The sequence below is a fragment of the Cyprinodon tularosa genome, unplaced genomic scaffold, assembly GCF_016077235.1.
Source record: "Cyprinodon tularosa strain WSP-4 unplaced genomic scaffold, ASM1607723v1 ctg843, whole genome shotgun sequence".
NCBI classification, from domain to species: Eukaryota; Metazoa; Chordata; class Actinopteri; order Cyprinodontiformes; family Cyprinodontidae; genus Cyprinodon; species Cyprinodon tularosa.
This window is the reverse complement of record NW_024039611.1, coordinates 47,218-75,140: the sequence shown is the minus strand read 5'-3', so window position 1 is coordinate 75,140 and position 27,923 is coordinate 47,218. Positions and strand designations below refer to the sequence as shown.

Below are 27,923 nucleotides of genomic sequence, written 5' to 3'. Positions count from 1 at the left end.
CTTATGTTTTGTTCCTTTCCTCGTCTCTTTTCCATCAGAGTTGACCTTGAGGGAGGATTTTCCAGTCAGACGCTCCCTTTGATTGCTACAATCAAATATTTTCTAAATATTTTTGTTTAAGGACTGACTTCTCCAACTATTACCTGACCTTAAACTAGGTGACCTGTGTTTTAATTGGCCTGACCACCTGTTCAGCTATACGATTAGCTAGGTTTGCTATAAGTAATCAGAGTAAATAGCCAATCAGACTTAAAACCATCACGGGGAAATGTCAGATTGATTGTTTCCATACGATTTTGGCAGGATTTTTTGGGGGGGATGATGGGTTATAGTGACCATAAAAAACGCTGGAATCTGATCCTCTCTTGTTTTTTAATCAGAATACATTTCAATCTGACTAAGATGTCAGTGTGACCATCGTTAGCATCAGTCGTTAACTTCTAACTTTTGTCTGGATTAAACTGGATGTTTAATGGTTTAGTCTAACACTACAGACCTCTAGTTCACATGGAAGGTCTATGGATGATGGCCTTGAATTGGTCTAGCGGCACGAATCGAATGTCAGGAGCAGGAAGTCTTGCAGTATTTCTAGATCAACGCGTTATGAGCGTGCCGTTGTCATTGGACGCTGAAATTGGGGAAACTGAACTATTGCAGTTGGACGCTGAGTATCAACAATCAGAGAAGCTGATCCAGCAGCTGTCTGGGAGAGAGATACTACTGTCAGGTTTATCAATGATGATTATAAAGTGTGTGCATATGGAACATTGGAGAAATAAGACGCTTCACTCTGTTTACTGCAAACTGTCATGCAACGGTGGTAGAAAACTGCTGATGTTTGTTCACGGCTAATCACAGTTATCAGGAGACCACTCTGTTCTGTGATTCAATCAGAGGAGCATTCTGTCCTGTGACCTGATCAATCGCCTTGTCAGAAGAACACACTGTTCTGTAACCCACCCCATGTGTTATGATCTGCTAATAAAAAGGCTCCTGCTGAGGAAGCCCATCAGAGAGTAGATGTAGCTGAACGTAGCTCTCTCCTTCTGCAGAAGCTGTTAAAAATCCCTCTTCTGTGTGGACTCAGTTTCTCTTTTATGAACGTAACAACTACATGCAGGCGATGGTCTCTGCAGGCATCACACAGCTGGGAATAACCAGCACTGCTCCTGCTGTTGTGCAGAGCTCTGCCGCTGTCACCGACTCCACTGAAACATTTTTGAGCTCCTTTTTTTTCTCCTTATCAAAGCAATTAAAGCCAAGCTACCCTCCGGAATCCAAGGAGGAGAACAGAGCAGCTCCACGTCCTAGTTTACCAACGACGCCTTTTTACGCTCAAATAGTTTTTGGTTTTAACGCAAGATTATAATTAATCTGCTTAGTTCGCTTTTCTAGATGAAACTACAGCAAACAAAAATCAGCGCTTGCGTCTTTCTTTTGCGTTTCTGCCCAAAACCCCCCAATCAGAGGCAGGATGCTGCACCCACTGAGCCTGGTTCTGGTTCCTCCCCACCGTCGCTGCATGCTTGGTTTGAGGGACTGCTTTAAACGACACGATGCAGCCGAACACATTCTCATCCAGGAGGCGAGACCGGATGCAGATTCCTTAGCTGGAAAACTTAAGTAGGGATGTGAAGTGGTGAAAATCTGGCGATACGATACGCATCACAGTACATGTGTCACAGTGTGATTTCTATCATAAAAAGTTCTGGAAAACCTCCCTGGATCTAACAGCAGGTGGTGGAGCAGCTGAATAACAGAGTCCTGCTGCGCTGATATTAAAGAGAGACGATAAACGGATGTTAACCTGTAAATATTAAAGGCAGCGGCGTAGAGAACCGGCTCACCGTGGGGCCCTTGGCATCCATAAGATCGCACCACAGGCAGCGATCAGCGGCTAACATGGCCTCGGTAAATCGTTCCCCGATGAACGGTTTGTATTAAAATTAAAATCTGGAATAAAATGAAAACTGTAGATAAATTAGTTGATTGATTAACTGAAATATTTACATTTAAGGTTAATTAGGAATCCACGCCATCATGTGATGAATTAACACCGTATCTGACAGAATCAATTGCTTTTAACCAATCCGGATGATCTGACTGGATCATCTCTGTGCAGTTCTATGTGGATTAGCTCTACGTAAACAACTAGTTTAGGTTCTGTAGGAAACTAGCATTCCCTGCTTTTAGCTGCCTTTGCTGCTTCAATGTTTGCTAACTCCGATGTTTTCTCCTTTAAACTCGTCTCTCAATCAAAACAGCAGAAAAGTTGGTTTGGAAAAATAAACTGAAAAGATTAATGGTAACATAAACAATCACTTTAAAGAGGAAAACGGCAAAAAGCAAATTCTGAGCAGCACAAAGTGTCAGAGAAGCTTCAGCATAAAGTAAAGAAATAAATCTGAGATGATAAACTGTTTGTGCAGAAAGTTAAACAGCTTAACGATCTAAAATAACTCAAAGAGTTCTAATCCAATCATGTTCAAGAACTTTAAAGATCATTTGTTGGGTTTAGGAAACACTGTGCAACCTTTGACCACTAGGGGGCGCTAGCCTTGTTACTTCAATGTTTAGCAAAGCTTTGTCTCTAAATGAGCCAGTCTGTGTTCTGGTTCTGGTATCAGACCGGTTTGGACCGGTTCCTGCTAAAGACGAGGAAACATTCAGCCTCTGGATTAAAGCTATGGCGTCACATTTATTTCAAAAAACGCATATGTTAAATTACACATGGTTTATCTACCACCGCACAACAAAATCGCAAATGAGCAGGAAACTGCCACACCCTCTCCGCGCGCGGCGGCTCCTCCCACGCATGCACCATTTTCTATCCCGCGGTCACGCTGCAAGTTTTGCTAAGTTGGGCGGAGACAAACATCTTCTGTAAGCCTCCTCCTGATTGGGCCTTGCAGACACGATCAAGTAGTGTCAGGAAGCCCATGAACGACGCTAGCCACTGACCACACGTAGCGCAAACGTTACCCGCCTCCAGCCGTCGTCTTCCCTTATGGATAACGAGCTGTCAGTCAAAGGCTTCGTGACACTACTTCCCGTGTGATCGTGCCTGCAAGGCCCGAGCGCCATCCCGAGTGGGAGGAGCTAGCGCGCGCGGAGAACGATTTTCTCAGCAGTTTCTCACACGTTTGATTTCAGTGGTAGATAAACAAAGCGCAGAAGTAGTTTAACATACAAGCCAGTATGTTTATTTTGCTCGCAGCCATTTTTGGACCAAATGTGACGCCATAGTATTCCTCCATCAGAGCTAACAGCTGTTAGCATAGCTAGCTCTGGTGTTACAGACTGCTCTGGGTCACATGACCCAATCAGAGAAGAGCAGCTCAGAGGAGCAGGAGGTGAAGGATCAGTCTCAGGTCAATGCTGGGGTCAAAGGTCATAGAGACAATAGCATTACAGAGATATTAAAATGGCTTCCTCACTCTGATCTGGGAAGAAACTTATTTTTGTCTTTTATAAGCTGTAAAGGATAAATGATCATTTATTGCCATGTGGTTGTAGTCATACCAAAAACCTCTGATTAAGAAAATAAAAAAGCTAAAATGAATCATCTGACAGGAAGTTTTGCCTCCAGAGCGGCGACAGCTTCCTGCCGCATCGCCGTGGTTCAGTCTGAGGGATAAACGGCTTCATCGCAGCCGGAAACATCCCAGCATTAAACTTCCTTCACGTCTCCAGCAGACGAGGAATCTGATTGGTTCACAGAGCTAAAAGATGCAGAATAAAAACACTAGAAGAAGAAAAAAAATGATCCACATAAAAGTTTTTACCGGTTTTGATTCAGTGGAACCAAATAAAAACATTAAACCAAGTTTTTTTTCTCTATTTTTTAAAGGATAAATGTAAAGAAAAAGACTCTGACATGAAGATGGTTTCCGTCCATAAAGTCGGCGAGTCGCCCTTCAAACAGGACGGACTCGTTTCACCATAAATAAGAAGATGTTTGATCATCAGAAGGTCAGGAGGAGCAGAGGGAGCTGGAGGAGGAGGCGAGGCTACAGACCGGAGTAGGGAAGCCGTAGAAGGACGGGTCGGTTAACGGGAAGAGCAACAGGAAGAAGAGCACCACTCCCAGCAGGTAGGAGGATAGGATGATGAGGCGGCGCGGGTGCTCCAGGGCGCTGCTGATGGCCGGGAAACCCATGTAGTTACAGAAGGAGTGGCACAGAACCGGTCCAATCAGGTGGCCTGAAGGGCGGGGAGAAAACAAACTTCATTCTAATCAAACTGCAGCGATTTCATGCTTCAATAAGAATCATTTCCAAGCGTCTCTGAGCTCCGCTCTGATTGGAGGGATCAGGAAAAAAAAACATTATCTAATTTATTATTTTCTGCATTAAATGTCTGCTTCTGTCTCCTTGAACCCCAGTGGGCCTCAGCAGATGGCCGCTCACACTGAGCCTGGTTCTGCTGGAGGTTTCTTCCTGTTCAAAGGGAGTTTTTCCTCTCCACTGTCGCTACAAGCATGCTTAGTGTGAGGGATTGCTGAAGAGTCAATGAGTCGATGCAATCAGCTGGTTTTCCTTAGATAGAAAACTTTGAATCAATCTGACTGGATGATCTGGTTGAATTGTCTCTATAAAGTGACCTGAGATGACATGATGTGAATTGGAGCTATAGAAAAAACTGAATTTAATACTAAGGCGAGGCTAAATGCGTGCAGCAAGGCTAACTGCGTGCAGCGAGGCTAACTGCGTGCAGCGAGGCTAAATGCGTGCAGCGAGGCTAAATGCGTGCAGCGAGGCTAAATGCGTGCAGCGAGGCTAACTGCATGCAGCGAGGCTAACAGCGTGCAGCGAGGCTAACAGCGTGCAGCGAGGCTAACTGCGTGCAGCGAGGCTAACTGCGTGCAGCGAGTCTAAATGCGTGCAGTGAGGCTAAATGCGTGCAGCGAGGCTAACTGCTTGCAGCGAGGCTAACTGCTTGCAGCGAGGCTAACTGGATGCAGCGAGGCTAACTGCTTGCAGCGAGGCTAACTGGATGCAGCGAGGCTAAGGCTTTATCCTGCTTTCCCTGCCTCCTTTTAAAAGGTCAGGATCTGAGCCAGCATGGATAAAGACAGCTAGGACTGATTTAAAACACTGTAGAAAAGGCAAAGAAGAATGAACAATCTTGGATTCACATGGAAAATATAGAATGTAGACTACTTTTTCTAGATGTTTGTTCATTTGCACAGTTGCTCCTAAATAAACACATTCTCTGAAAATAAAGTTTTTTTATATTAAAAATATAAAGCTGACTAATAGCTTCTCCTTTATTAAACTTGGACCATGAAAAACAGATTTACCTTCTGAAAGCCTCAGAAGGGCAGGATTTATAAAGAAAAAGTAAACCTGGACATGAAATTATGTTTTTATAAAGTGTTTTATAATGTTTTGTGTTGTTGGCTTTCATATAAATATACTGCTGTGATAACTTAGTATACATTTGATTGATTTTTGGTCTACATGTATTTTGAATTGATAGGATCTGAATTCAGTAGATGTGTTCCTGCTGCGTTAATAACGGAGCAGAGTTCACTCCATAGAGGATCGCAGTGTTTAATTCAGGAAGAAGCGTAGAATAACAGAAAGCTCACCGGTTCTGATGAAGATGAAGGCCGTGTAAGCTCCAAAAACCGCCGTGTAGGAGAACTGAAAGACTGCAGCAGAGCAGAGAGGTAAACATTGCATCACAACCATGAGCAGAGCGCTTTAGAGGACATGAAGGGCAGGAAGGCCGCGGTCACCTGCAGAGAGGAGGATCCCCGACAGCGTGGCCTGCCTGAACCGCAGCAGCTCGATGACGTGGTGGAAGTGAGCTGAAACAAACGGAGCAGCGTTTCAGTCCACAGAGAAACACCCGGAGCAAATATGAAAACCGCGTTCATTTAGCAGGAACCTGGACCTGCCGGCGGCCTTTACTGCCGGCGGCCATTACTGCCGGAGGCCATTACTGCCGGAGGCATTCCTGCCGGAGGCCACTACTGCCGGCGGCCTTTACTGCCGGCGGCCATTACTGCCGGAGGCATTCCTGCCGGAGGCCACTACTGCCGGCGGCCGTTACTGCCGGAGGCCATTACTGCCGGCGGCCATTACTGCCGGCGGCCATTACTGCCGGAGGCATTCCTGCCGGAGGCCACTACTGCCGGCGGCCGTTACTGCCGGAGGCCATTACTGCCGGAGGCCATTACTACCGGCGGCCTTTACTGCCGGCGGCCATTACTGCCGGAGGCATTCCTGCCGGAGGTCACTACTGCCGGCGGCCTTTACTGCCGGCGGCCATTACTGCCGGAGGCCACTACTGCCGGAGGCCACTACTGCCGGCGGCCGTTACTGCCGGAGGCCATTACTGCCGGCGGCCATTACTGCCGGCGGCCATTACTGCCGGAGGCATTCCTGCCGGAGGCCACTACTGCCGGCGGCCGTTACTGCCGGAGGCCATTACTGCCGGAGGCCATTACTGCCGGCGGCCTTTACTGCCGGCGGCCATTACTGCCGGAGGCATTCCTGCCGGAGGCCACTACTGCCGGCGGCCGTTACTGCCGGAGGCCATTACTGCCGGCGGCCATTACTGCCGGCGGCCATTACTGCCGGAGGCATTCCTGCCGGAGGCCACTACTGCCGGCGGCCGTTACTGCCGGAGGCCATTACTGCCGGAGGCCATTACTACCGGCGGCCTTTACTGCCGGCGGCCATTACTGCCGGAGGCATTCCTGCCGGAGGCCATTACTGCCGGAGGCCATTACTGCCGGAGGCCATTACTGCCGGAGGCCATTACTGCCGGAGGCATTCCTGCCGGAGGCCATTACTGCCGGAGGCCATTACTGCCGGAGGCATTCCTGCCGGAGGCCATTACTGCCGGAGGCCATTACTGCCGGAGGCCATTACTGCCGGAGGCATTCCTGCCGGAGGCCACTACTGCCGGCGGCCGTTACTGCCGGAGGCCATTACTGCCGGAGGCCATTACTACCGGCGGCCTTTACTGCCGGCGGCCATTACTGCCGGAGGCATTCCTGCCGGAGGCCACTACTGCCGGCGGCCTTTACTGCCGGCGGCCATTACTGCCGGAGGCATTCCTGCCGGAGGCCACTACTGCCGGCGGCCGTTACTGCCGGAGGCCATTACTGCCGGCGGCCATTACTGCCGGCGGCCATTACTGCCGGAGGCATTCCTGCCGGAGGCCACTACTGCCGGCGGCCTTTACTGCCGGCGGCCATTACTGCCGGAGGCATTCCTGCCGGAGGCCACTACTGCCGGCGGCCTTTACTGCCGGCGGCCATTACTGCCGGAGGCATTCCTGCCGGAGGCCACTACTGCCGACGGCCGTTACTGCCGGAGGCCATTACTGCCGGCGGCCATTACTGCCGGCGGCCATTACTGCCGGAGGCATTCCTGCCGGAGGCCACTACTGCCGGCGGCCGTTACTGCCGGAGGCCACTACTGCCGGAGGCCATTACTACCGGCGGCCTTTACTGCCGGCGGCCATTACTGCCGGAGGCATTCCTGCCGGAGGCCACTACTGCCGGCGGCCGTTACTGCCGGAGGCCATTACTACCGGCGGCCTTTACTGCCGGAGGCCATTACTGCCGGAGGCATTACTGCCGGCGGCCATTACTGCCGGAGGCATTACTGCCGGAGGCATTACTGCCGGCGGCCATTACTGCCGGAGGCCATTATTGCCGGAGGCATTACTGCCGGCGGCCATTACTGCCGGCGGCCATTACTGCCGGAGGCATTACTGCCGGAGGCCATTACTGCCGGAGGCATTACTGCCGGAGGCATTACTGCCGGAGGCATTACTGCCGGCGGCCATTACTGCCGGAGGCCATTACTGCCGGAGGCATTACTGCCGGAGGCATTACTGCCGGCGGCCATTACTGCCGGAGGCATTACTGCCGGCGGCCATTACTGCCGGAGGCATTACTGCCGGCGGCCATTACTGCCGGAGGCATTACTGCCGGAGGCATTACTGCCGGCGGCCATTACTGCCGGCGGCCATTACTGCCGGCGGCCATTACTGCCGGAGGCCATTACTGCCGGCGGCCACTACTGCCGGCGGCCATTACTGCCGGAGGCCATTACTGCCGGAGGCATTACTGCCGGCGGCCATTACTGCCGGAGGCATTACTGCCGGAGGCATTACTGCCGGCGGCCATTACTGCCGGAGGCCATTACTGCCGGAGGCATTACTGCCGGCGGCCATTACTGCCGGAGGCATTACTGCCGGCGGCCATTACTGCCGGAGGCATTACTGCCGGAGGCCATTACTGCCGGAGGCATTACTGCCGGAGGCATTACTGCCGGCGGCCATTACTGCCGGAGGCCATTACTGCCGGAGGCATTACTGCCGGCGGCCATTACTGCCGGAGGCATTACTGCCGGAGGCCATTACTGCCGGAGGCATTACTGCCGGAGGCATTACTGCCGGAGGCATTACTGCCGGCGGCCATTACTGCCGGAGGCCATTACTGCCGGAGGCATTACTGCCGGCGGCCATTACTGCCGGAGGCATTACTGCCGGAGGCATTACTGCCGGCGGCCATTACTGCCGGCGGCCATTACTGCCGGCGGCCATTACTGCCGGCGGCCATTACTGCCGGAGGCCATTACTGCCGGAGGCCATTACTGCCGGAGGCATTACTGCCGGCGGCCATTACTGCCGGAGGCATTACTGCCGGAGGCATTACTGCCGGCGGCCATTACTGCCGGAGGCCATTACTGCCGGAGGCATTACTGCCGGCGGCCATTACTGCCGGCGGCCTTTAATGCCGGAGGCCATTACTGCCGGAGGCATTACTGCCGGAGGCCATTACTGCCGGCGGCCTTTACTGCCGGCGGCCATTACTGCCGGCGGCCATTACTGCCGGAGGCCATTACTGCCGGCGGCCATTACTGCCAGAGGCCATTACTGCCGGCGGCCTTTACTGCCGGAGGCCATTACTGCCGGCGGCCTTTACTGCCGGCGGCCTTTACTGCCGGAGGCCATTACTGCCGGAGGCCATTACTGCCGGAGGCCATTACTGCCGGCGGCCATTACTGTCGGCGGCCATTACTGCCGGCGGCCATTACTGCCGGCGGCCATTACTGCCGGAGGCCATTACTGCCGGCGGCCATTACTGCCGGAGGCCATTACTGCCGGCGGCAATTACTGCCGGCGGCCATTACTGCCGGCGGCCTTTACTGCCGGCGGCCATTACTGCCGGCGGCCATTACTGCCGGCGGCCATTACTGCCGGCGGCCATTACTGCCGGAGGCCATTACTGCCGGCGGCCATTACTGCCGGCGGCCTTTACTGCCGGAGGCCATTACTGCCGGCGGCCATTACTGCCGGAGGCCATTACTGCCGGCGGCCATTACTGCAGGCGGCCATTACTGCCGGAGGCCATTACTGCCGGCGGCCATTACTGCCGGCGGCCATTACTGCCACGGCCATTACTGCCGGATGCCTTTACTGCCGGCGGCCTTTACTGCCGGATGCCTTTACTGCCGGAGGCCATTACTGCCGGAGGCCATTACTGCCGGAGGCCATTACTGCCGGAGGCCATTACTGCCGGCGGCCTTTACTGCCGGCGGCCTTTACTGCCGGCGGCCATTACTGCCGGCGGCCATTACTGCCGGAGGCCTTTACTGCCGGAGGCCTTTACTGCCACGGCCATTACTGCCGGAGGCCAATACTGCCACAGCCATTACTGCCGGCGGCCATTACTGCCGGCGGCCATTACTGCCGGAGGCCATTACTGCCGGCGGCCATTACTGCCGGCGGCCATTACTGCCGGCGGCCATTACTGCCGGAGGCATTACTGCCGGAGGCATTACTGCCGGAGGCCATTACTGCCGGAGGCCATTACTGCCGGAGGCCATTACTGCCGGAGGCCATTACTGCCGGCGGCCATTACTGCCGGAGGCCATTACTGCCGGAGGCCTTTACTGCCGGAGGCCTTTACTGCCGGAGGCCATTACTGCCGGCGGCCATTACTGCCGGAGGCCATTACTGCCGGAGGCCATTACTGCCGGAGGCATTACTGCCGGAGGCCATTACTGCCGGAGGCCATTACTGCCGGAGGCCATTACTGCCGGCGGCCATTACTGCCGGAGGCCATTACTGCCGGAGGCCATTACTGCCGGAGGCCATTACTGCCGGAGGCCATTACTGCCGGCGGCCATTACTGCCGGAGGCCATTACTGCCGGCGGCCTTTACTGCCGGCGGCCTTTACTGCCGGCGGCCATTACTGCCGGCGGCCATTACTGCCGGAGGCCTTTACTGCCGGAGGCCTTTACTGCCACGGCCATTACTGCCGGCGGCCATTACTGCCGGAGGCCATTACTGCCGGCGGCCATTACTGCCGGCGGCCATTACTGCCGGCGGCCATTACTGCCGGAGGCATTACTGCCGGAGGCCATTACTGCCGGAGGCCATTACTGCCGGAGGCCATTACTGCCGGCGGCCATTACTGCCGGAGGCCATTACTGCCGGAGGCCTTTACTGCCGGAGGCCTTTACTGCCGGAGGCCATTACTGCCGGCGGCCATTACTGCCGGAGGCCATTACTGCCGGCGGCCATTACTGCCGGAGGCCATTACTGCCGGAGGCATTACTGCCGGAGGCCATTACTGCCGGAGGCCATTACTGCCGGAGGCCTTTACTGCCGGAGGCCATTACTGCCGGAGGCCATTACTGCCGGAGGCCATTACTGCCGGAGGCCATTACTGCCGGAGGCCATTACTGCCGGCGGCCATTACTGCCGGAGGCCTTTACTGCCGGAGGCCATTACTGCCGGAGGCCATTACTGCCACGGCCATTACTGCCGGCGGCCATTACTGCCGGCGGCCATTACTGCCGGCGGCCATTACTGCCGGAGGCCATTACTGCCGGAGGCCATTACTGCCGGAGGCCATTACTGCCGGCGGCCATTACTGCCACAGCCATTACTGCCGGCGGCCATTACTGCAAACAATCCAAACTATTCTCACGCCATGACAGGCAGATCTGTCATGTCACAATTTTGATAAAAATTTACTCCAATTAAAATTTTATGGACTGAATTTTTATTCCATTATTGATTAAAAGAAAAACATGTTTGTTTGAAAAAGAGGTTTTGAAAGAATCTATGCAGTAATTTAAACCTTTTATTTTTGTACGGATACTAATTTAAGGGTGGAAAAACTTCAGTTTGGTCTTTTTTATAAATAAAATGGAGGGCGACACAGATGTATAACTGGTTGATGATAAGGATTGTGCTTCTGGTGCAGGCGGGTCTTTATGTGGTCAGACAGATCAACAAACCCAGCGGCCATATTTACTCAGAAACCAGGACGTTTTCCTGATCTCTGCTGAATCTGGACTATGAACAGATTTACGTCACAGTTTGTCTCACCGACTCCAAAGAACAGCGGGCAGGTGAAGATGGCAGTCAAGGGGCCGGCGCACGGCACCAGCATGGGCAGCATGCAGGCTCTGAACACCAGCTCCTCCGTCAGCGGCGCCACCACCTGGTTCCTCAGCCAGCGCATGTCGCTGAAGCACAGCGTCCAGAAGCAGGGGTCTGGGGGGGAGGGGGGTTATTAACGTTATTAAAGTACAATCCTGTCAAACAGCAGCAATAAACCAGAGTTCTTAGAAGCAGCTGCAACCAAAAAACGCTTCAGATGGTCTTTTATCATTAGTAACTAATTATAATTAGTAACTATCTTTAGTAACTAATTAGTAACTAATCCTGCAGCAGGTTTAATGCTTTGATACCAGAACCAACAGGAAGAACATGCAGCCACTGTCACCAAAATAAAAGCCTCCAAACCTTCAGAATAAATTATATCCCAAAAAGATGTAGAGCTTCTAGTTTAGCAGACTGTAGATTAACTCACGTATTCTAATCAGAATCTGAGTTTAAAAAACAGTGAAATATTCAAATGTGCTTTATTTTGAAAAAAAAAAAAAAAACAACCCCAGCACTTCCTGCAGTGCAGCTAACAGGTGGCTAAAGCTAGCTGCTCTGAGCAGAGAAGGACGCCTGGTTAGAGACAACCTGGTGACTTTATGCTGAGTTCAGGGACTTGCAGTGAAAGCAGCAATCGTCCCATTTTTACTGCTTCCCTCAGCGCCGTCTGTCAGGCAGCTCAGGGTTCTGCCTTGACTCAGAGCAGAGAGAGCAGAGGAGACCTGCTGAGGTTAGACTGAAGCTGCTAATGATTCAGGCCTGAATTACAAAGCAGGATAGAAATATTACGGAAATATTCTTATAATCTGGGTTTGCATTAAAATATTTAGCTGATCATCGCTCCGCCTGGATCACAGACGCTCCGCTAATCCCGGTGACTACGTCTGTCTGGTTAAATTAGACGCCTGCAGGGAGGATTCAAGGAACAGAGAAATCGTTGTGGACTATTTCATAAAGGAAGGTTAACTTATGTCGCATTTTAACATCAGATATTTAGTTAATTATAATAGTTTCCCACCGACCAATGAGAACGAAGGGCGTATCTTTGATTTGCCTCTGATTGTGTTCAGGATGATGGAGCTCCAGCCTCAGGCTGCTCTGCAGAGACGAAGGTCTGCAGGTTTCCTCCAACATCAGTCTGTTTACAGACCAAAGACTGAGGGCTGCTGACTGAGCGCTGAGATGAACTACTTCAGGTTTTCAGGTCTGCAGGAACTGTTCCTGTTTAGTTTCTGCTGTGAACTTTGACCCTGGATCTGGTTTTAATGTTTGTTTGATGCCAAACTGAAGCTTCCAGGCGTCTGAAGTTAAGACTTGATCCTAGTTTAGAAGCAGCAAATGATACTTGCTTGCTGCGCTAACATGACACGCTAAGATGATGCACTAACATGATGACCTAAAATGCTAGGCTAACATGCTGGACTAGCATGCAGCACTAACATGCAGCGTGAGCATGGTGTGCTAACATGCTGCATTAGCATGGTGTATTAACATGCAGCGTGAGCATGGTGTGCTAACATGCAGCGTGAGCATGGTGTGCTAACATGCAGCGTGAGCATGGTGTGCTAACATGCAGCGTGAGCATGGTGTGCTAACATGCTGCATTAGCATGGTGTGCTAACATGCAGCGCGAGCATGGTGTGCTAACATGCAGCGCGAGCATGGTGTGCTAACATGCTGCATGAGAATGGTGTGCTAACATGCTGCACTAACATGGTGTGCTAACATGCTGCTGGAGCATGGTGTGCTAACATGCTGCATTAGCATGGTGTGCTAACATGCAGCGCGAGCATGGTGTGCTACCATGCAGCGCGAGCATGGTGTGCTAACATGCAGCGTGAGCATGGTGTGCTAACATGCTGCATGAGAATGGTGTGCTAACATGCTGCACTAACATGGTGTGCTAACATGCTGCTGGAGCATGGTGTGCTAACATGCTGCTGGAGCATGGTGTGCTAACATGCTGCGCGAGAATGGCGTGCTAACATGCTGCGCGAGAATGGTGTGCTAACATGCTGCTGGAGCATGGTGTGCTATAATGCTGCACTAACATGGTGTGCTAACATGCTGCACTAGCATGGTTTGCTAACATGCTGCATTAGCATGGTGTGCTAACATGCAGCTCGAGCATGGTGTGCTAACATGCAGCTCGAGCATGGTGTGCTAACATGCAGCGCGAGCATGGTGTGCTAACATGCAGCGCGAGCATGGTGTGCTAACATGCTGCATTAGCATGGTGTGCTGACATGCTGCATTAGCATGGTGTGCTAACATCCTGCATTAGCATGGTGTGCTAACATGCAGCGTGAGCATGGTGTGCTAACATGCAGCGCGAGCATGGTGTGCTAACATGCTGCGTGAGCATGATGTGCTAACATGCAGCGTGAGCATTATGTGCTAACATGTTTCACAAGAATGGTGTGCTAACATGCTGCTGGAGCATGGTGTGCTAACATTCGCACTAGCATGCCTCACTAACATGGTGTGCTAACATGCAGCGTGAGCATGGTGTGCTAACATGCTGCACTAGCATGCCTCACTAACATGGTGTGCTAACATGCAGCGGGAGCATGGTGTGCTATCATGCTGTACTAACATGGTGTGCTAACATGCTGCGTGAGCATGGTGTGCCAACATGCAGCGTGAGCATGGTGTGCTAACATGCTGCACTAGCATGCCTCACTAACATGGTGCGCTAACATGCAGCGGGAGCATGGTGTGCTAACATGCTGCGTGAGCATGGTGTGCTAACATGCTGCGTGAGCATGGTGTGCTAACATACTGCGTGAGCATGGTGTGCTAACATGCAGCGTGAGCATTATGTGCTAACATGTTTCACAAGAATGGTGTGCTAACATGCTGCGCGAGAATGGTGTGCTAACATGCAGCTGGAGAATGGTGTGCTAACATGCAGCGCGAGCATGGTGTGCTAACATGCTGCATGAGAATGGTGTGCTAACATGCTGCACTAACATGGTGTGCTAACATGCTGCTGGAGCATGGTGTGCTAACATGCTGCATTAGCATGGTGTGCTAACATGCAGCGCGAGCATGGTGTGCTACCATGCAGCGCGAGCATGGTGTGCTAACATGCAGCGCGAGCATGGTGTGCTAACATGCAGCGCCAGCATGGTGTGCTAACATGCTGCATGAGAATGGTGTGCTAACATGCTGCACTAGCATGGTGTGCTAACATGCTGCTGGAGCATGGTGTGCTAACATGCTGCTGGAGCATGGTGTGCTAACATGCTGCGCGAGAATGGCGTGCTAACATGCTGCGCGAGAATGGTGTGCTAACATGCTGCGCGAGAATGGTGTGCTAACATGCTGCTGGAGCATGGTGTGCTATAATGCTGCACTAACATGGTGTGCTAACATGCTGCACTAGCATGGTTTGCCAACATGCTGCATTAGCATGGTGTGCTAACATGCAGCTCGAGCATGGTGTGCTAACATGCAGCTCGAGCATGGTGTGCTAACATGCTGCATTAGCATGGTGTGCTAACATGCAGCGCGAGCATGGTGTGCTACCATGCAGCGCGAGCATGGTGTGCTAACATGCAGCGCGAGCATGGTGTGCTAACATGCTGCATGAGAATGGTGTGCTAACATGCTGCACTAACATGGTGTGCTAACATGCTGCTGGAGCATGGTGTGCTAACATGCTGCTGGAGCATGGTGTGCTAACATGCTGCGCGAGAATGGCGTGCTAACATGCTGCGCGAGAATGGTGTGCTAACATGCTGCTGGAGCATGGTGTGCTATAATGCTGCACTAACATGGTGTGCTAACATGCTGCACTAGCATGGTTTGCTAACATGCTGCATTAGCATGGTGTGCTAACATGCAGCTCGAGCATGGTGTGCTAACATGCAGCTCGAGCATGGTGTGCTAACATGCAGCTCGAGCATGGTGTGCTAACATGCAGCGCGAGCATGGTGTGCTAACATGCTGCATTAGCATGGTGTGCTAACATCCTGCATTAGCATGGTGTGCTAACATGCAGCGTGAGCATGGTGTGCTAACATGCAGCGCGAGCATGGTGTGCTAACATGCTGCGTGAGCATGATGTGCTAACATGCAGCGTGAGCATTATGTGCTAACATGTTTCACAAGAATGGTGTGCTAACATGCTGCTGGAGCATGGTGTGCTAACATGCAGCGTGAGCATTATGTGCTAACATACTTCGCGAGAATGGTGTGCTAACATGCTGCGCGAGAATGGTGTGCTAACATGCTGCTGGAGCATGGTGTGCTAACATTCGCACTAGCATGCCTCACTAACATGGTGTGCTAACATGCAGCGTGAATATGGTGTGCTAACATGCTGCACTAGCATGCCTCACTAACATGGTGTGCTAACATGCAGCGGGAGCATGGTGTGCTATCATGCTGTACTAACATGGTGTGCTAACATGCTGCGTGAGCATGGTGTGCCAACATGCAGCGTGAGCATGGTGTGCTAACATGCTGCACTAGCATGCCTCACTAACATGGTGTGCTAACATGCAGCGGGAGCATGGTGTGCTAACATGCTGCGTGAGCATGGTGTGCTAACATGCTGCGTGAGCATGGTGTGCTAACATACTGCGTGAGCATGGTGTGCTAACATGCAGCGTGAGCATTATGTGCTAACATGTTTCACAAGAATGGTGTGCTAACATGCTGCGCGAGAATGGTGTGCTAACATGCAGCTGGAGAATGGTGTGCTAACATGCAGCGCGAGCATGGTGTAATAACATGCTGCATGAGAATGGTGTGCTAACATGCTGCACTAACATGGTGTGCTAACATGCTGCTGGAGCATGGTGTGCTAACATGCTGCATTAGCATGGTGTGCTAACATGCAGCGCGAGCATGGTGTGCTACCATGCAGCGCGAGCATGGTGTGCTAACATGCAGCGCGAGCATGGTGTGCTAACATGCAGCGCCAGCATGGTGTGCTAACATGCTGCATGAGAATGGTGTGCTAACATGCTGCACTAACATGGTGTGCTAACATGCTGCTGGAGCATGGTGTGCTAACATGCTGCTGGAGCATGGTGTGCTAACATGCTGCGCGAGAATGGCGTGCTAACATGCTGCGCGAGAATGGTGTGCTAACATGCTGCTGGAGCATGGTGTGCTATAATGCTGCACTAACATGGTGTGCTAACATGCTGCACTAGCATGGTTTGCTAACATGCTGCATTAGCATGGTGTGCTAACATGCAGCTCGAGCATGGTGTGCTAACATGCAGCTCGAGCATGGTGTGCTAACATGCAGCTCGAGCATGGTGTGCTAACATGCAGCGCGAGCATGGTGTGCTAACATGCTGCATTAGCATGGTGTGCTGACATGCTGCATTAGCATGGTGTGCTAACATCCTGCATTAGCATGATGTGCTAAAATGCAGCGTGAGCATGGTGTGCTAACATGCAGCGCGAGCATGGTGTGCTAATATGCTGCGTGAGCATGATGTGCTAACATGCAGCGTGAGCATTATGTGCTAACATGTTTCACAAGAATGGTGTGCTAACATGCTGCTGGAGCATGGTGTGCTAACATGCAGCGTGAGCATTATGTGCTAACATGTTTCACAAGAATGGTGTGCTAACATGCTGCTGGAGCATGGTGTGCTAACATGCAGCGTGAGCATTATGTGCTAACATACTTCGCGAGAATGGTGTGCTAACATGCTGCGCGAGAATGGTGTGCTAACATGCTGCTGGAGCATGGTGTGCTAACATTCGCACTAGCATGCCTCACTAACATGGTGTGCTAACATGCAGCGGGAGCATGGTGTGCTATCATGCTGTACTAACATGGTGTGCTAACATGCTGCGTGAGCATGGTGTGCCAACATGCAGCGTGAGCATGGTGTGCTAACATGCTGCACTAGCATGCCTCACTAACATGGTGTGCTAACATGCAGCGGGAGCATGGTGTGCTAACATGCTGCGTGAGCATGGTGTGCTAACATGCTGCGTGAGCATGGTGTGCTAACATACTGCGTGAGCATGATGTGCTAACATGCAGCGTGAGCATTATGTGCTAACATGTTTCACAAGAATGGTGTGCTAACATGCTGCGCGAGAATGGTGTGCTAACATGCAGCTGGAGCATGGTGTGCTAACATGCAGCGTGAGCATTATGTGCTAACATACTTCGCGAGAATGGTGTGCTAACATGCTGCGCGAGAATGGTGTGCTAACATGCTGCTGGAGCATGGTGTGCTAACATTTGCACTAGCATGCCTCACTAACATGGTGTGCTAACATGCAGCGTGAGCATGGTGTGCTAACATGCTGCACTAGCATGCCTCACTAACATGGTGTGCTAACATGCAGCGGGAGCATGGTGTGCTATCATGCTGTACTAACATGGTGTGCTAACATGCAGCGTGAGCATGGTGTGCTAACATGCAGCGTGAGCATGGTGTGCTAACATGCAGCGCGAGCATGGTGTGCTAACATGCAGCGCGAGCATGGTGTGCTAACACGCAGCGTCAGCATGGTGTGCTAACATGCTGCGTGAGCATGGTGTGCTAACACGCAGCGTGAGCATGGTGTACTAACATGCCGCACTAACATGGTGTGCTAAGATTCCGGGCTAACATGCTGCACTAACATGGTGTGCTAAGATTCCGGGCTAACATGCTGCACTAGCATGGTGTGCTAACACGCAGCGTGAGCATGGTGTGCTAACATGCTGCGTGAGCATGGTGTGCTAACACGCAGCGTGAGCATGGTGTACTAACATGCCGCACTATCATGGTGTGCTAAGATTCCGGGCTAACATGCTGCACTAACATGGTGTGCTAAGATTCCGGGCTAACATGCTGCATGTGCATGGTGTGCTAACATGCAGCGTGTGCATGGTGTGCTAGCATGCTGCACTAACATGGTGTGCTAGCATGCTGCACTAACATGGTGTGCTAAGATTCCGGGCTAACATGCTGCACTAACATGGTGTGCTAAGATTCCGGGCTAACATGCTGCATGTGCATGGTGTGCTAACATGCAGCGTGTGCATGGTGTGCTAGCATGCTGCACTAACATGGTGTGCTAGCATGCTGCACTAACATGGTGTGCTAAGATTCCGGGCTAACATGCTGCATGTGCATGGTGTGCTAGCATGCTGCACTAACATGGTGTGCTAAGATTCCGGGCTAACATGCAGCGTGTGCATGGTGTGCTAGCATGCTGCACTAACATGGTGTGCTAAGATTCCGAGCTAACATGCTGCTATAACACACTGCTGCAGCTCTGTTGTGTTTTCTCCTTAAATTGGTGGATTAAAGTTTCCAAAAACAGAAGAAGAGGATGAAGAACCAGAATCTCCATGACTCACCGAGCGCCACGCCGATCCCGTCCATCAAGCTCCAGGGACAGTCCATGGCGAGCTGCATGAGCGGGCCGAGAAACAGGACCTACAGAACCGCAGGAGTTCAGTTTGATACACAGAATAACAGACTGGATCATTTCTACGAACCGAGTCGGATCTGAAAACAGGTCTGAAGGAAATAGAAAAAATTTAAACTGCTTTAATGTAAGACACCAAAGACCTGTTTAAGTTTCTTTTAAAAACAACCATTAAAGCTGTTTACAGGGAGAAAAGTCAGTCTAATTAATAAACCACATGTTCCATTAAACTGTAAAACACAACATTAAATAATAAAATTAAATCCAATTTAATAAATATTTTCAAATAAATGTAAATTAAATGCTAACGACATGCTAGCAGCAATGCTAGCTGAACCGCTGCCTTCAGCTAAAGCCGCTAAACCACCTCCTTCTCTGAGGTTAGTGAGCAGGTAAACCTGCGTCTCCTCTGACTTCAGAAAGTATCCTACTTTCCTTTTTTTAACTGGAGGGCGTCCTCCATTTTAGCCACAGATTAACTTTGATATCTGCTTATTTCTAACATTCAGCTTCAGATCAAACAAACATTTAAAGACAAAGAAGTCTTTTTTTATTTTTTTAAGGTTTTTTTCTTTGATTTGAGCCACTTAGACTATTAACCAACAAAATATCATGATTATGGGTTAAAACAAGAAAAAAAGCTGCTTTCATGCATCTAACGAGCATTGAATCAACCGTATTTTCAGGACTATAGAGCGCACCTCATTTTGAGCCACACCGGGCTACAAAGCCTGGTTTATGCTCACAAACCAGGTTGTCTGCGTGTGTCGCAGTGAACTCAAATAAATAAATAAAGTTTGCAAGCTTTTTGGTTGTGGGAAAGGAAATGATTCTGACATTTAAATATGATGATTTCCCATGGATTTAAGCCGCTGATATCTACTGAACTGTTTCCCACCCAACCTATAGGGGGAGCTGTACATATAGGCCCTGGAGTTGCTAGCTCCTGTTAGCTTGTTAGCTGGCAGCAGTTAGAGCTTCTCCTGAAAGTTGGAGCTCTTTATTTCAGCTCAGCAGGAGTTGATCTCAGTCTCTTCATTGGTTCAGCAGCTTTAATGCAGCAATTAATGCCCTGCTGCATTTATTAGCATGTTGAGCTAAAAGAAAATTAGCCTCTTTCATTTCTAACATTGACCTCCTCCCTCTGGCTGTTGGGAAAAATCCCCAGAAAAGCTGCAGCGTCTAAAAATAAACCGCATGGATCATAAGCGTGGGAAAAAAGCAGCGGCTCATAGTCTGGAAATCATCATACGGTAATCATCTGATTTCATTAGCAGATCCATCATTAAAGGCAAATACTTTATTTTTAGATGAGTTAAGATTAGATTTAATTTCTCACAGACCAGCGGCCATCAGGATGATGCAACATTTGACTTTAAACCAGAGCTGATTACAGTTACCGTATTTTCACGACCATAAGGCGCACCGGACTAAAAGGCGCGTTTTTTATATACAGGTACATGTCCTCTACTACCTTTAAATAGCTCTACTGCGTATTTAAAAATACAGCGGGGGCAAAACTGAGTATGACTGTGCTTTATTCATGTATTTATTACAAAGTATTAATCAAACCTGGGAGCTGGCCGTGAGACAGACACATCGCAGATGACACAGCGCTGTGATCACTCCTAAATTAACTTAAAATCCTGAAACCTGCTGACGGAATATGTTCGCTTTTATTGCCGGTATCCTGGTGCCTGCAGCTAAAATTATTTAGATGAAAAACACCTGCCAGCCGCCGCGGTGAACGAAAGGATTTCTGCTGTCGGCGCACCGCTGGTATGTGGGGGTCTGAGCGCCTCCGACAGAAATAGATAATCTGGATGAACTGACTGCAATTATTAAGTTTTCAGGTGGACTTTCTCACTTAAAAACATATTAAAACTACTTTATTCCCACTGATCACAGCAAATATAGCTGCAAGATTTAGATTATTTAGATGAAAAAACACCTGCCAGCCACCGCGGTGAAGAGGAGGAGACCCGCCCAGAGGCTGCTGTTGAGTTAAGTTTTCAGGTAGAAAAATAGAGCAGGAGCAAACCTGAGTATGATTGTGCTTTATTCATGTATTTATTACAAAGTATTAATCAAACCCATCAAAGTCATCATCCTCTGTTTCTGAATTAAACAGCTGCGCTAAATCAGACATGACAGTTTCCCCTTCTTCGCTGTCAGTCACTTTCCGTGCAGCGCGGCTCCTCAGAAATAATGCCGGCTTTTGCAAAAGCTTGAACAGCAGAGCCAGCAGACACGTTAGTCCAAGCATCTACAATCCATCCGCAAACGGTGGCGTAACTTGCCCGGCGCTGCCTTCCACTTATCCTGAAACTGTGGTCTCCGTCTGTCATCCATCGCTCCCACGCCGCTCGCAGCCTTACTTTGAACGGCCGCTTCACACCGATGTCGAGCGGTGGAAGTTCCTTTGTCAGACCCCCGGGATAACGGCGAGCACAGCGTTCATTTGATTCACCTTTTTTTCACATCGGCTGTGAGATGGGCACGCAGCGATGGTGATGCGTGGAAAAAAACACCTGGTCTCCTCACATACACCTGCCTCAGCCACGCATCCACCCAGCCTTTTTCATCTAATATCATATGTCATCAGAGCGCTGTGTCTGTCTCGCTGTCAGCTCCCAGATCAGCTTCTCTGATTGGTTGATGCGGCGCGTCCAGCAGCAAAACTTCAATTTTTCCATCTGAGCAGCAGCAGCGCGTTGGCAGATGCTTAAACGCGCTTGCTGCTCAAAACGCGCTGCGGGACCTTTTGCTGCGCCTATACGCGCGTCAACCATTGACTTTGCATGTAAACTCGCTGCTTCTGCTGCACCTGCTGCGTCCGGTTCACACCGATGTCGAGCGGTTGAACAGCGAGCACAGGGTTAATTTGTTTCCCCATGTTTTCCACATCAGCTGTGAGATGGGCACGCATGGAGTTACATATTAACAGCGGATGGTGAGGGGTGGAAAAAAACACCTGGTCTCCTTACATTCAGCCACTCTTTCATCATCTCCTCAATGAGGTGGTCTCAAAAGTCGCAGTTACAACACACATAGGGCGCACCGCACCATAGGGCGCACCGCACATTTTGAGGAAAAAAAAAGACGTTTAAGTGCGCCTTATAGTCGTGAAAATACGGTACTTTCATTACAAGAAAACAAAAAACTAATAAAACTCAGGATTGTTTTAAATCTAACCAGCATTTAAATTCTTGTTTCTTTTCAACGACTCACTAAATGAATGAAGTTCACTATGATAAAAGGTGAATATTTTAGTGTTTTGGACGAACAAAGCAAACGGAGCAGGAAGTAGGCGGGGACCTTCTCACCATGGTGAGCAGCAGAGGAAGGACGATGGCAGGGATGAAACCTTCCAGCCGGATCCCCAGGAGAGAAAACAGCGGCGCTGCAGTCTGAGGAGCAAACATGGGAGACTGACGCTGAGCACAGAGCTATGATGCATAGATTTTAACCAACAGGATGTATGTATATAATAAATATGCACATATTTATCTAATTATAATCCATTTCTACAGTTTCTGCTGCCCAGCATCATGATGAGGGATAATAAGGCGCATTTAGTGACGCGTTTCCAAAGAACCTGACGTTGGAAGATCTGAGCTTTTACAGCTCGGCGCGTCGACCAATCAGAGGCTGATCTGGAGCTTCCAGGCTGTGATCTCTGCTCCCACAGAGCCGTCAGCAGAAAACCATCAAAATTAGTGACATAAAAAGCTGTGAGAATGAATGTTTATGTTGGTGGAACAGTGAGAGCGCTCCGATCACTTCACTGGACGGTATATTCTGCTTTTAATTCACATCTAACGCTTCTATTCCCTTCCAGCAGCTAAGAACAGTGAATCCCCTCTCATTGGTCGGTCTGAGGACGCTGTGATTACTTTTTCTTTCATTTCTGTCTCTGGGAACCAAGAACTGAAACAATTTTCCACATTTGAAAGATGAGGAAAAGTTGTTAAAAATAGATTAAACCGAACTTCCTGAGTCTGAGTCTGTGCAGCTTCTGAAACCAGAAGTCCGTCCTCGTGTTCTATTCACTAAAACACGAGGACGGACTTGTTTCCTCGCCAAGTCTGTTCTTGACTAGAACCCAGGAAAGCCTAGACTCTTGGAGAACGGGAGCACGCAGCATAAACCTGGGTCAACTGGAACAGAAGCGTACTGATGACATCACCACATTCAAAGCTCGTATGGAGCTGCATTTCACCTCCTGTTATTAATATTCTCTAGATAATAATAAATTATGACTTTTCTCGTTTATTGGGGGAATAATGATGAACACAGTCAGATTTTTTTGCCAAATAAAACAATCAAACATCCATCAGAACCAGCGGTCATTCACACACGGCTATACAGAGAGAGGGCTGCTGCAGACAGCTAACGTTAGCCCTCCCTGGCCGCTGCAGACGGGCTAACGTTAGCAGTCCCTGGCCGCTGCAGACGGGCTAACGTTAGCCCTCCCTGGCCGCTGCAGACGGGCTAACGTTAGCCCTCCCTGGCCGCTGCAGACGGGCTAACGTTAGCCCTCCCTGGCCACTGCAGACGGGCTAACGTTAGCCCTCCCTGGCCGCTGCAGACGGGCTAACGTTAGCCCTCCCTGGCCGCTGCAGACGGGCTAACGTTAGCCCTCCCTGGCCGCTGCAGACGGGCTAACGTTAGCCCTCCCTGGCCGCTGCAGACGGGCTAACGTTAGCCCTCCCTGGCCTCTGCAGACGGGCACAGTTAGCCCTCCCTGGCCGCTGCAGACGGGCTAACGTTAGCACTCCCTGGCCGCTGCAGACGGGCTAACGTTAGCCCTCCCTGGCCGCTGCAGACGGGCTAACGTTAGCCCTCCCTGGCCGCTGCAGACGGGCTAACGTTAGCCCTCCCTGGCCGCTGCAGACGGGCTAACGTTAGCCCTCCCTGGCCGCTGCAGACGGGCTAACGTTGGCCCTCCCTGGCCGCTGCAGACGGGCTAACGTTAGCCCTCCCTGGCCGCTGCAGACGGGCTAACGTTAGCCCTCCCTGGCCTTTGCAGACGGGCTAACGTTAGCCCTCCCTGGCCGCTGCAGACGGGCTAACGTTAGCCCTCCCTGGCCGCTGCAGACGGGCTAACGTTAGCCCTCCCTGGCCGCTGCAGACGGGCTAACGTTAGCCCTCCCTGGCCGCTGCAGACGGGCTAACGTTAGCCCTCCCTGGCCGCTGCAGACGGGCTAACGTTAGCCCTCCCTGGCCGCTGCAGACGGGCTAACGTTAGCCCTCCCTGGCCGCTGCAGACGGGCTAACGTTAGCCCTCCCTGGCCGCTGCAGACGGGCTAACGTTAGCCCTCCCTGGCCGCTGCAGACGGGCTAACGTTAGCCCTCCCTGGCCTTTGCAGACGGGCTAACGTTAGCCCTCCCTGGCCTTTGCAGACGGGCTAACGTTAGCCCTCCCTGGCCTTTGCAGACGGGCTAACGTTAGCCCTCCCTGGCCGCTGCAGACGGGCTAACGTTAGCCCTCCCTGGCCTTTGCAGACGGGCTAACGTTAGCCCTCCCTGGCTGCTGCAGACGGGCTAACGTTAGCCCTCCCTGGCCGCTGCAGACGGGCTAACGTTAGCCCTCCCTGGCCGCTGCAGACGGGCTAACGTTAGCCCTCCCTGGCAGCTGCAGACGGGCTAGAGTTAGCCCCGGCTGCTAACGTCTGCTGCAGATGTGCTAACATTAACTTAAATTATGTATTAAATCAGTAAATGTTCCATATAGTGAAGCTTAAAGTATAATATTTTCGTCTCTAACGATCTTAAAATGTACTTTTATTGAACAACAGCAACAGAATAGAGACATTTTTTCCCCCCTGTCCGATTAGCAGATTTTATGTTTTGTATTTTCCCTTAAAGCGGACGTGTTTAACTTTGCAATCACGTCTCTCTTCCTATTAAATCCATGAATGATGGTCCTTTGACCATCAAACAAACGACCTCGTCCAATCAGGACCTTCCAGGACAGTTAGGGTCTGTATAGTAGTGGCTATTAGGCTTTCTGTGGCTCTGCCAGCAGGTGGCGCCATTCGGCTCCTGGTGCTGGAATCTAAACCTCATCAGGACGGACGTTTGGAGTTTACGACCTGATTGTATCAGGATCAGAGAATAATAACATCAATCTGAGTCCTCAAACCATTTTTTCGGCTCATAGCAGCAAATTAATCCAAGCAGCTCTCTTCGTTGCATCTGTCGTCGTGCACAGTAAACCTTCCGCACGCGCTTCGCTAGACGCGTGGATGCCCATTTTAAAACTGAAGTTCCTGTAAAACACGGCGACATCAAAGCCAAAGTGATGCTGGGGGGTTGGATGTGAAACTCACCCTGACGGCTGTGAATTCTCTCCAGCAGCAGACAAACAGAGGCGAGAGGCCCGACACGATCAGGACGCTGGTGAAGCGCCTCTTTATCACCGCAGGATGATCCCTGCAGACAGAGAGAGGCCGTCATGGCGCCAGCTGACCACCGGGGGCAGTCCTATGAGCAGGTGATCAGCTCTATGACCTCTAACCGTGACCTCCGTCAGCAAACCTTCATCTCTCCTCCTCATCCTCACTAACGCCTCTCAGTTTCTGCTCCGTTTTACGTCCTTCACATTCTTACAGCGGAAAAACGTTTTAGAAAAACTTTTCTTTTTTTACCTGCTTAAAAATGTTAAAAGTATCGATGGATTTATTTGAAAAAAAAAAATTTCAAAATAAAAAATAACATTTCAAATTTGTTACAAAAAAAATGAAATTTAAATAAATTATAAGGAATCTGAAAAAAAAATTAAAGTTAGAATATCCATTATTTAGCTTCAGAGACATTTCTATTTCCCACGGCTCCTGAATGCAGCAGCTGGGTGTACATTATAGAGGCCCCTAAAGTGTCAGTCATCCTCCCCTGTTATCTAAGCCCCGCCCCCACACCGAGGGACCACAGTTAGAAACCTAAAAAAAAAAAAAAAAACATTTTGAAACAATTATTGTATTGCTTTTCATTTTCTTTCTTCAATTAAATTTTTTTCAGTTTTCTTTTTTTATTTCTGGTTATAATTGGTTTTCAATTAAAAAAATTATATTCATATTCCTTCTTTTCCCACTTTAAATATCATTTTCAGCTTTAACTGATTTAAATGATTTTCAGTTTCAATTTTATTCAAAGTTCTAAATTAAAAGTTTTTGACCAAACTTTACGGCTCCTCTTTAGCTCCATACAACAAATGCTATGTTTAGTTTTTTTCTTTAATAATCAAAAGATGTTTATTTTTGTTTATTTCAGACTGAAGAATCGGAATCAGCAGCAAATGTTGGGGATGATTTAGACTGAAGTCTAAATAAGAAAATAATGATTAAAAAAAACCCAAAACATGCAGATTTAAATAATTTCCTTCTTTATATATTTTTTATGATGAATATTATTGATGATGATGATGATGAAGGTACAGCTGTTAGTGGTGGGACTGACTGATGGATGTCTGGCTAACAGGAAGTAGCTGCAGACGAAGACCAGGGTCTGAAATGTCTGAATTAAACTTTAACTGAATTTAATCCAGAGGAATGAGGGACAAATCTATGGGGAGAAATTTAATCCAAAGTTTCTGAAAACAAAGAAAAGGTTCCACTGAAAATGGACATTAAAAAAACAAAAAAAATGACGTGATGGTAATTTACTGTGTATAAAAACGTTCAGCTAATATTTTATAGTTTTCTTTTTCTTTCGTTTTCTTGGGGAGACTCAGCTGTTTGAATTTCATTCTTTTCAAATCTGGATTTTACAACTATTACCCAACATATCTTACATATTCCATTAACTTCTGGCTAAAACAGGATTAATACAGGTCCGTTTCCAGACCAATAGAAATTAGTCTGCTCTATTCCTTTGGTCTGCGCAAATAATATGGAGAGAAAAAGCAAACTGCAGAAATACTAATTAGATTTTATACACACATTATTATGACAACGTTTTAGGTCTGTTCAAAGACGGGGAAAAAATAAGGAATGTACATTTTTGAGTTTAAAGAGAGCATTTTTACCAGAATAAACCTGCAAATTTACGATTTAAAATGAATAAATTTACCAAATTAAAACATCCAAATGTAGGTGAAAAAGTAGCAAATTGATCAGAAATAAATATGCAAATTTAGGAGAAAAAATTTGCAAATTTGCGCGATTTAAATATGTAGATTAGTGGAAGAATGCAAGTTTATAATACACGTTACAGTACGCTGCATAAAGCACATGGCTTGAATGAGACGCCTCATGGACGTTTGTAACGTTAAATAATACAATAAATTTGCATCTTTATGAACTTTTGTACAGTTGCATTTTCTCTTCTGATTTTACCTATTTAATCTCCTACATTTCCTGCTTGTTTCCTTCTACATGTGCATCTTTATTATCTTGTAAATGTGTTTTCACTCATAAATATGCCTGTTTATTGCGGTAAATATAACTTTAAACTCAAAAATCGTACCTAATACGCTGTCGCACATTAATAAGCACATAACTTTTTATATATGTAGAGAAATTTTACATTGTTTAAATACAATTTCTGCATTTTTTAAAACGCGCTTCCAGCTTTTAATATTGGAACAAATTTCTCTCCATATTAACCGGTTTTTCCAGATTTTATTTCCTCCATCCAAAGTGAGGCTAAAATAAAGGCTGGAAACTAAAACATAAATAAAGTTTGTTAGAGCAGAGGTTGTAGAAAGAGAAATAAAGGATTTGAATGTTTAATCTGACCTGGGCAGGTCGCTCCTCCACACATACAGGCTGCCAACATAGGAGCAGGCGAGCAGCAGGCAGGACAGCACCGACAGCCAGCACAGGCCGCCTCCAGCCGCCTCCAGCCGCCCCGTCAGACCGCCGCCCTCCTCCGCCATGATGGCTCACTGAGCTGAAGAAGGAGCTGACCGCTGGACCATCGGACGCGGACAGACATCAGCAGGAGAACCGGTGTAGGTACCAGATTGACTCGGGCTGCCAGATTGACTCGGGGGCCTGCGCCTTTTGATGACGTCACAATACATAATTGTTTTAACGTTTGCACAATTGCGCAAAACATTTTGATTGGTCTGGACAGCTTACTA

The 27,923-nt window shown here is 49.4% G+C and overlaps 1 protein-coding gene across 1 annotated transcript; it reads right to left on the bottom strand.

The window, feature by feature from the left end:
- rce1a (Ras converting CAAX endopeptidase 1a) lies at positions 1–27,785 on the bottom strand. The gene is made up of 8 exons (XM_038272854.1): positions 27,577–27,785; positions 25,171–25,273; positions 22,162–22,245; positions 18,765–18,843; positions 11,372–11,539; positions 5,744–5,815; positions 5,594–5,656; positions 1–4,203 (listed from the first exon to the last, which is right to left on the bottom strand). Exons 1-8 carry the CDS (start codon positions 27,714–27,716, stop codon positions 3,974–3,976), a joined length of 939 nt encoding a protein of 312 aa, XP_038128782.1. The 5' UTR covers positions 27,717–27,785; the 3' UTR covers positions 1–3,973.
- Positions 27,786–27,923: the final 138 nt, after the last annotated feature.

Coding starts and splice junctions, on each gene's coding strand:
- rce1a (XM_038272854.1), bottom strand. CDS start 27,716: ATGGCGGAGGAGGGCGGCGGTCTGACGGGGCGGCTGGAGGCGGCTGGA. Junction 5,657..5,743: donor GGGGATCCTCCTCTCTGCAG/GTGACCGCGGCC, acceptor GCTCTGCTGCAG/TCTTTCAGTTCTCCTACACG. Junction 4,204..5,593: donor CTTCATCTTCATCAGAACCG/GTGAGCTTTCTG, acceptor CCCGCCCTTCAG/GCCACCTGATTGGACCGGTT.